The 10,412-nt window shown below is 45.5% G+C and overlaps 1 protein-coding gene across 1 annotated transcript in view; it reads left to right on the top strand.

Annotated features, from left to right (window-relative positions):
- Positions 1–8,765, top strand: part of T265_11441 (hypothetical protein) — a gene marked incomplete at both ends in the record, with an annotated part of 34,971 nt that extends 26,206 nt beyond the window's left edge. The window contains 2 exons of the mRNA XM_009178097.1: positions 4,658–4,968; positions 7,686–8,765. Coding sequence (XP_009176361.1) covers positions 4,658–4,968; positions 7,686–8,194 — 820 coding nt within the window. The remainder of the gene's footprint in view (positions 1–4,657; positions 4,969–7,685) is intronic.
- Between the last annotated feature and the right edge of the window lie 1,647 nt (positions 8,766–10,412).

Consider the following 10,412-nt stretch of genomic DNA (forward strand, 5'->3'; position numbering starts at 1 on the left):
CAGCCGATACACGCGTCCCTTGAGATTCACGAATACGCCATTTTGACGTCATAGGTGTCTCAAATTAGCAAACCCAACCCGAGCCTTGTAAATTCGTGTATTCACCCCATCTGTCACACTACAACCGGAACTAATACAACTTCCAAGGTGCGTAACACGCTCCGCAATGTCAAGTACCTCTCCTCGGATTGTAAGCGTCGTGTTCAGTGACTGAATGTCCAGGAGCATCACCTTAAACTTTGTGGGTGCAAAATGGCTACTAAAGGACTTCGGCCAGCTCCCAGGAAATTCCCGTATCTTCTTTTCCTCTTCGAAAATGAGAACGATGTCATCTGCGTGTTCCAGATTGACAGGGCTTTCGCCAGCAGCTATTTCAACATGGGGTTTCCATCGTGATCACTGAGCAAATGTGGATAATTGAACTGACCGAATTGATATGAACGCACCCTTGAAACCAAGGTACATTAAAATTTCTAATCATCTGTACATACGGCGTTACCCTAAAACCTAACGAAGGGTGAAGATGTGGACGACTTAGTCTCCATTCGGTCCAAACCCCGCTTGGTGCTTACAGGTTGCTTCAAGTGACACCAGGAGCCCTATTATAGTAGGAGTCAAACTGACACTCCTGTGGTTGCTACATTCATTGCCAAAAATTTTTGAGAAGATAGACACTATTGTCACATCATCTCAGTTGTCTCGGATAGCCGGATAGAAGAAAACAGGCTATACAGACACTGGCTGAGGAATTCACCCTTACCTTTGAACAGATTCAATGGAATGCCCACGATGACACATAAATGGAACTATACACTCAGACACTTCTGATGCAGAATGGGGCTCAATATTCACAGTCCACCTTTCTGTTGAATTCCGACAGTCCGGACTGGAGGCAGCATGTAGCCAAATGATATCCAAGTTGTTCGCAGCATTATTTCTAACGGTCCAATCGTCCACCTTTGCTAAATATAACAAAGCCGTGTTCCTGTTAGTTCTGGTGATAAGACTTTGAGAGCCAGCCGAACGAATCAAGTACAACACCCTGCGAATGTTTCCAGTATTTTCCGCACCTTTGATTTCCTCGGGCCCTCGGATACCCCAAGTTTCCCGGACAGTCTCACATGGCGTCGAACGACGCATCCGGTGGAGTTGTAGTTGTGGCCAGGAGGAATCTGGCACCGGGCCCCCAACAAAGCCAGTGTATTAGAATTTGGCCCGTGAATGTCCAATTGTAGCAAAATAACCTATGACACTACATCCACCTGATTCCACCCGTGTTGATCCCCTTCGGCCACTAAAGTCTGTTGGCATCAAAGATATTCATCGCCTGTCCACTCAACAAAACGACGTCCGTCATTGGGCTGTCCGAAGTTGAAGTACGCCAACGGGATAATGACCCAGCACTGTCACGTACAACCTGCTGGCACTACCGTAATTACTTTCCTTATATCCTTGACTATCCCCTCTCACCAAATCGGACCCTTCCCTGCAGAAACGAATAAAGTACTTTCCTGGACACAACCGCCTTTAGAGCCTCTTCTAAATGCTCCACCATCAGATTTGAACTCATAATAGGACGTGATCGCCACCCCTTTGCTGGGAATTTCGCTTGTGGCTTGACCCAACCAGGCGCACCCAAGCACTGGATATCAGACTGAACGGTGGCACTGCTTAAATCTCGGATAAATATCTATTGTAATTCACAGTAAGTCAGAAGAACACGTAAGTACGGACACGGGTGTATTGGGTACACGCGGCCAACTGGTCCGCCTTCGTAGCAGGGAAGCAAAGCAACTGAGTCACATATCCAGTCAACCCACAGCGCTCACGCGAGCCAACCAATCGGACACACATCCAATCAGCCACTGAAGTCACATGCCAGATCGATGGTGGAACGACGAACGGACATGCACACGCGCAAACTCTCTGACACACCGAAGCAGCTACCACAATATCCCACTCGGTCCCGAACATAACCCGATGCGAAGAGCTATCTGACGTTAAGTGTAACTGAGTCTGTAAGTCGACCGTGAAGTATAGTGGACACGGAAAGCCAAATAAATGAAAGAGGCCCAGAAATCCGATAATGCCCGAAGATTATTTCATTCGATTTGTGCGACTTGCCCCCGGAAACCTCCTGTGTGTGAATCTATCAAGCATCAGAATGGAACGACCATCTGGAATAAAGAAGAACGCTTCTACCGGTGGGCTGAATACTTCGAACAGCAACTGTCGTGGCCACGAGCTGGCAATCATCTAGAGCCCACAGGTGAAGTAGAACCCTGGATGGTGAACGTGGAACCATTTACGGCTCGGAGGTTTCCGATTGCATATGTTCTCTCAAGCACCACCGAGATGCTGCTCCGGATGACTTCCCGCCCGCACTATTCAAAGACGGGGGTGAAGTCCCCACTCAGTGCTCGTGCATTCTCTCTCAGCCGGAACTAATAAAACTTCCAAGGTGCTTAAAATGCTCCAGAACTTCGAGGAGAGACTCCAGAATAGGTAATTAATAAATTCGTCTAACCTGCATATTTATCGGTTTCCCAATAGCCAAGTGATTTTTTCGCACCCTTGGAATTGATGGACAAAGCGATTCCGGACGAAGGTGTGGTCAGAATACACAAATGTGTTCCGTAAATAGTGGCAGTTAGTTTTTGAAGTGCACCACCGTTAAGTGACAACTTTTTGATCAGTTTGAGTTCTTAGCGGACACGCCGTTGGAGGACACCATGCGGCCGGACGATTTCGGCTGTTTTGGAACGGAGATTGTTGGGGCAGTTAACTTAACCACCGTGCTTTCATCTTGAGTTCTTTTTTCTGAGACAGAACACGTGAATGTCACCCGAGTCCAACGTGGGAGCGCGATTGACATCGTTTAGCCCATGATACAGTTCACAATTCAGTGTCAAGCTAGTCCAGTATTAGAAGAGGAGCAGCTGGTTTTCGTGCTTCCCTGAAGGTGCGTACGTTTTAGGCAGCCAGTTAGACTTCTCTTCGGGGTTTGAAGATTGGTTTTGAGATGCCTGGGGATGTTGGCGCCGGATGACGTTCAGATGTTCCTTACTAATCGATGCAGCACGAACATAGTCATGTGTCCAAACTGATGGCACCACATGGATACATTTATTAATGGGGTGGGAATAGGGAGAAGAAAAAGTGTGCGAATAGGGGAGAAGGGATACGTCAGCAGTAGCCTGCTTTCTCTTATCCGCCCTGCTGTATGCAGCTGATGGCACCACTCGATGTTTGACCTGTCATGAGAGTGTGTATGTGTGTGTGTGAACTTCCTAGTTGTATGTGGGCTAAGATACTTCCGGTGCGCTCAGACATAGAGAGGAGGACGATTGAGGTTCTCAGTCAAAGCCTTTGGTTCCAAAGCCTGACGACAAGACGTTTTTAGTTTTTAAATAACCACTGAATAACCAGGTATGAAAGGCTGTGAGTTTCGGGCGGACATCCCACAGTGTAGTTCAGTGAGTCGCGACACATATCGTCACATCATGATGAGGTTGTCGTGATGGGCTATCCCGCGTACATGCGCCGGAGCAGTTAAGGTTTTGTTGCGTCTGTTTTTTTTCCTTGGCAGCTTTAATTCTGGAATATCGTGCTCCTTTTGGAGCACATGCGCCTCCTATTCAGCCCTCGTGTATTCCTGAGTGGGATACAATATTACAACATTGTGAAGTGTATAATAGTCCTTTTTCTGTTGTCATCCAGGTCATTACCAACGCGTTATCTTTGCACCACTTAAAAAAACAGGAAAGGGACCAATTTATCGGAGTGGTGTGTTTAACCTGACTGCGATCTGAACGGCATCTATGGAGAACTAGTTAGGTATCGATTTATCTTGCGTCCACCTACATTACTTCCATACGATAGCGTAATTGTAACATGTTTTAAGAAGTAGTTCTTCGGGAGTATCCTCGGGCAAACCAGGCCTTGTTTACATTGAAGAAACTAATCATTAAGGCTGCTGAAAACCCTTCGACCACCTACAACCCGTTTCATCCTTCGTGGAGCCCATCAATTAGACGTAGTCCCCGAGTTTCCGTCAACCTTTTGTTCTGTTTGAACTCAAATTGGACTGATTTCGACACATACGTATATTTATATATCAATTTGTGAAATTCTCCGTCCAAAGAGGGGCGAAACAGGTCGTGGGCTGTCGAAGCGTTTTCAGCAAATTTGTGAGTAGTTTCCTTTATGAAATATACTGCGATATCTCGAATGTCGTACCAAGTGAAACATTAGGTGGACTTTGTGCAGCGCATTTAGTTGAAGAGTATCATATACGAGAGATTCAGTTGAGTCCCCAGTGAAAACCAAGTTTTGTTTAGCTTGACAGTCTGCTGATGTTCGATAATATATCGGTCATGCTTATGATCTTTACTGTTTGACTTTGTTCCAGCGGCGTAGTGGGTTTCGTTGTAATGTGTCCTCTTTCAGAATGAGTGAAGAATTTCGGAAACCATAAACTTCCTTTTTCACTTCTCATGGAATCTATTCCGCTTTGATGGGGGGCTACTTCGTTCTTAAGCTGTTTCCTCCTTGAATGAGTATTGTTAGGAAACTGTAATCCTTTTCGTTCACCCATCCCAGGCGATTTTTTGAGCGCTTCACCACCGACACCATGTTTTTGCTGTTTTTATTGCAGCTGGATTGGACGACAACGTGAGAAAGTTGGCTGTCACGTTTCCTTTCCGCTCATTCTTGACCTATCTGATTTTATGCTGAACGATGCAGATCGGTTAGAGTGTAAACGCACACATGCATACGGTCCGCTGCACTCCGTTCGGGTTGATTCAACGCCGACCACGCCTGTGCAACCTAGGAGTAGGTGTCCTTCGCCTGCCAAACCCAATCCAACCAGACAGCATTTGTATCATTTAACTGGGGTCATAGTACATCATGGTCGTGGGTTCCAGTCCGGACACTACACTGCTTACTGTTTGAATGATGAGCCTGGTGAGTATCGAAAGACGGATTTTTACTGACTGGGTTTGTGCCTGTACTGACAATGGTTAACCACTCATTTTAATTCTTTCCGTTACAATAAGGCGTTCTACAAATAGATCATCGCCGTACTGCAGTGATATGGTGAGTATGACCATGGTGGTCTCCTGCGTGATCGTGGGCTCGTTCCTTACCTGTAAGAGTTTGTGTTTGTATCTACGTAGGTTTAGAAACCTGATGCTCCAGTTTATCAAGACTTTAAAATACACCGTCTCAGTGCAGAGACAAGTACGTCAGGTTATTGCCATCTACCTAACTTCTTATGATCATTTCAGCGCAGGAGTTCGGTTGCGTTTTCCAAAATGAACTGGGCCGGTCTTTTCCAAATCTGTGAGCAGACGATTGTTGAGGTCATTGCTTACTTATCTAGCGTGCCAAAACTGCGGTGGCCACGGATGATATAATTTCGCCTACTGCAGGTGAGTAGGTGGTGGAGGTTTAGTAGTGAGTTTGAGGATGATGGCTTGCTGTATTTCGGTGTGGGTAGAACGTCAGGTTGAACACCCACTGCTTGGGTCATGCTACAAGGGGTGTTTTGAGGTTTTCAAGCATCGAACATGATGGTACAACCATCTCCATAGTGAAAACTCTTGTGGAACCGTAAACTGACTTCTCTTGGCAAATTCCATCAAATTCAGTCTTCTTTTTTGGGGGGCGGGGGTTTGAGAGCCGAAAGGTTCACCGTGTCTATGAACGAGACAACGGAGTTATTACATGGGAGAGCTCTATATTTGGAACCTACTCACAGGTGGATATATTTTCCCGCAGAGCACCGATTAAAGGATCGTTTTGTTCTCCTTAGGTCCTACGGAATCCGTGGAATTTCTTTTTCTGATTCACGTATCCCAGCGAACCTCCGTGTTCGATGGTTATGGTGATCGACCGAACCCGTTCTGCGGATGGGAATGTTTGGCGTGTGTGTTGATCTATTTAGAGGAATCTTATGAACAATAGTTATCACACAAGAATTCAAATTTGTTTGATGTCAAAATAATTACTCTGACGTACTCTGTCAGTTAGACTCCCAGACGCAGTACACAGACCCCGTCGATAGTTATGTTCTCTGTTCCCCTGTGGTGTTTATTTGCCACAACCCGAGCCAGAAGAACACGCTCCAGAAACTTTCATCGAATTTGTTACGCCCATTAGGCTAATCCAATCACACGCAACATTTGAGCGCATAGTTGGATTTCGATATCTACTGCATTTTTATTTTACTTCACCATCCTCGAAATTTGACTGTGATTGACACTCAGGTCTCGGGATAACTTTCCAGAATACTGCATTCTTACTGAGATCAACCTGTGGAATCTTCACCTTCAAAGTTAGTGATTTTTGTTAGAGCAATGGTTGCGCGGTAGAATAACTTCATGAGATAAGTGCATCCTATGTTTTCCACGTTTGAGAAGCCAGCAAGACGTCGATGTTCACATTACTAACAATAAGAGGCTTAAAACGCCTCTATGTGATCACACTGTAGCTGCGGTAGATAGTTACGCTTACCAAATTACCGAATAATATGTGGCCCTCAACAATACAAGATAATATACAGCTCAACGTATCTCTTTTTCACTACGTGTTCTATGACTCTGTAGGTGTGGATCCAAAGCCCAACCACAAAGGCATTTACCTGCTATCGAGGGGAATGTTGGTAGCTCAGATTGTATAGGTGGTCATTGTTCCGTTCTTTTAGCTCGTAAACTTGGTTACAAGCGTTTCGTCACGAAGCCGGATTACATCAGTGCATAGTAAGTTAGCGGTGCGTCGTAGTGTGTCGGTGTGTAGGCGTTGTGTTCTGTGTTTATGTACGTAATTGACACGGGGGGGGGGGGGTCTCTCACTTTGATTGGTCTTTTGGATGGTGGGTCCTGTTTGGTCATCACGTTAGGGTGATGTCAGTAGGGCCATTTGGTACTCGCGCTGGGGTTGAGATAAGGCAAATGCTACTGTAAAAGGTAAATTTGCAGACCAGGCTCATCCCATCCAGACAAAATTTTCACACCCGATTTTACTAGGTCCAATAATCATGTCTTATGAAGTTTCTTATACAGGATTAATGGCGCTTTCATGGCTTTCTCGCTTTGGGTATGAAAAGGTTGTCTTTACAGGAGTTGACATGGAAGAAAATTTAATTTGGAGAAAATTTTGTTGCTGGTGCTGTAGTTCTGTAGGAGCTGCGTTATCTTTGTCTTCGGACCGCATATTTCGTTGTCGCGACCCTGGAATCTATTTAAGACCGAATTCTCTATCTACGAAGACTAGATAGCCCTAAGTAATCAGATCATTGAGTTTCCCGCACTCCTTACAAGATCACATAATAGGCTTTTGTTGAGGCCAGCGACACATTGGCACATCAACCAGCGTGACCGGTGAAACACCACTAGTTCTTTTAACTTGTGCAAGTTGCCATTCATTAGGAATCCACTCCTCGCGAGGCCTTGACACTAGTTCGAGCTACCGATCCTCTTGTACTCCGAGATGAAGTTTTTTCATTCTTGATCATTAAACCGCTGGTTTTCTCATCATTAAGACAATGTATGTTACGGGGTATGCGGGATGTGAACAAAATAGAATGTGTACTTTCAGAGGGTTTCCATCTATGGAGCACATTTTACCCCCTTCTGCTGTTCTGTTATCTCGGTTTCCTTCTGCCACTGATTCCCGTTTAGAGTGTTGGCTCAGTTGCAACGACGCGAACGTGTCGCTTTGTGATTATAGCGAGGTGGCCGCTGCTCAAGCTTATTTGTTGTTCTACTCGGAACTGATGCCTGCCTCGCCGTATCCCCACTGGCTGACGCGTTCCAACGTGCCTCGTATGCCTCTTCTTAAACGATGCTACTCCACCGCCTTCCCTTCGGAAGAAAATACCAATCCAACTCCAATAGAGTCCACAGGGACACCGATGGATGAATTAGTGGACGTTTCCGTGAAACTTAGTCCCATATTGAAGCGCACAACGTCCACACCAACACTTATCACGCGTGCATGCCAATCGCTTCCGGCATCTGCACAGATCAGACAACAACCAGCTGTGTTGGAGAGTGCATTCCTCGGAGAATCCTCTGATGCCACAGAGCGAAGTCAGCCGGCTTCCACAGCCCTCTGCAAGCAATCCGTGGAGAATGAACGTAGAAGCAGAACCACTTTACGGGGCATGAACCCCAATACCTCTAGCTGATATATTATTGATTCCTGTCTTCAAAATATAACTTGTTTATCTCCACAAGAAACTAACTTTTGTTCACTTAGTGCAAATCTAACGCATTCATCTATTCTTCTTTGATCGGATGAATTTACACTACTCCAATAAAATGACCCAATCTTTCTTCCTAACCCCCGACCCCTTCACAAAGTTCTAAGCTCCATACAGTGTTCCTTGTTTTGTCATTTCTTTTGGGATTACTTGTGCATCTTTATCAGACAAACGGTCACAATCAGTTACCACACCATCATCCCGTGCAAATATCCACGTGTAGTTCTTAGTTTACGTTTTTCTACCCACACAATAGCCTCTTATCTTCCTATGTAATCATGTCTTTGTGTGTGCAGTCCCATGCTCCGTGAACAGACCCGTCTTGGTACACAGAGTATATGGCACGGCGCTGTATCCAATACCTAACCTCTCGTCGCTATCCTACCTGTCGTTTGTATTCATTTTGATGTCGTTCCTTTTATGCAGTCGGATTGCTTTGTAGCATAACTGCACAACATACTGGTCTAATCAACGAGCCTTGTTTATACGTTTTTCCTCCCAGCGTTTGTGCAATTATATGTGATTGATAAAATATCATAGCAAGTAGCGTTAACTTCCATAGGCATTTTTGTTGCAGCATTTGGTTGGTGATTTGGTGCAACAGTTGCGATCAGCTTGGACAGAGTTTGTCAGTGCGGTACATGGTAAACCCACTTCATATATGTGATGTGTATTTAGCCGGATTAGGCCTTCACAGCCGATTTCAGTATGGAATCGAGCATTTCGGCCCACCATACCATGTTAGGCTGCTCGTGAAACCTCTTACCACTTGGTTGAGGAACCTCCTTGGTCCTCGTCCAACAAGGGATTTTGTTATCTTCACTCTGAGAACTGTTCGGCCTACATTATGAGTGGTACAGGGACGATGAGCTCGAAAACTTTACGACCTTCATTGCCAGCTTCCACAGCGGAAATGCGGACAACTGTCTAGTTCATGTTGTAGTTAGTGTCGAACTTTCCGCCTTGCTTGAATTCATCACACTACTCAATTGGTTCTGTCCTTAGAGTTTTACGTGGAAAAAATTCTCAGGTTAGGACATATTGGAAACCGGCTTGGATTCACTTACTGCGTGCAATCGCTGTCAGACCGTAAACTAGCGTCACTCGGCGTTCGTCTCACTCGTTGGTTATCCATCTGTTCTCTGAGGCACAGCTGACTTATTCAGACTCGTAAGTAAAAAGCAGCTAGCTAACTGCGGAGAGCGCGATAGTTGCTAGTATGCTGTCTGCCTAATATGGGAGACCTGCCCGTTGACAATCCGTCGTGCTTCAGTGTAGTTCACTTTCTGCAAGGTCATCTCTGTGAAAACCGCTTTCTTACGAAGACCGCTTTTTAATTCCCCTATCTTTCGGTTAAGATATGTGTGCACCTCGCTACGAGTACCATTTTCACACAAGTCCTATCAATACGGCATATGACTTATCAGGGACACTTATGGTCTTAGTTGACTGGAGTGTCTGTGGTTTCACGTTTTCCAGTTGTTCCCACAGCTTCTTATCATGAATTACTTGTCTGTCACAGAGCCGTTCAACGCAAACACGAATTGCAGTCGCGGAGCGACTGAACGAGTTTCCACTGATTGAGGAATGGTTAAATGGTTGCACCCAGCTCATATGCTCAGCTAGTGAGCGTTTAAAGACCATCCGCTTTGAACACAGTTATTAGGGGCAACAGGTAAAGAACACTTCACGTTAGATGAAATAGAGCTTAGCTTTAACTCGCGTACCTGACAGCTAAACACTCTTGGATGTACACACCACATGGACGAGGCTGGAAATCACCCTCCGTCCACCTTAAGCCACTCAATCAAACATGGCATGCGATACTGAAGGGGGCAACTCTGAGGACGACCAATCGAACTGACCACTAACAAGGAATGTCAGCTTGATTCCACAGTTATGGAGCAGATTGCATAGATTCACTCGAGTTCGCCTCAGTAGCACTACTTGTTTTCCTCATTTTGAAGACAATATGTTTCAAGGAACCCTAGTCCTCCAGTCAGTTTAAAGGGCGCTGATCATCATCACCAGATACAACAATGTCAGGGTTGACACTGATACTTCACTGCCGCACAACTATAAGCCTCATCTACTTATATCTAAAGCCCTACAGTGGAAAGAAGGTAGGAAGAGTGGATGAGGG

The sequence above is a fragment of the Opisthorchis viverrini genome (genome assembly GCF_000715545.1).
Source record: "Opisthorchis viverrini unplaced genomic scaffold opera_v5_496, whole genome shotgun sequence".
Lineage (NCBI taxonomy): Eukaryota > Metazoa > Platyhelminthes > Trematoda > Opisthorchiida > Opisthorchiidae > Opisthorchis > Opisthorchis viverrini.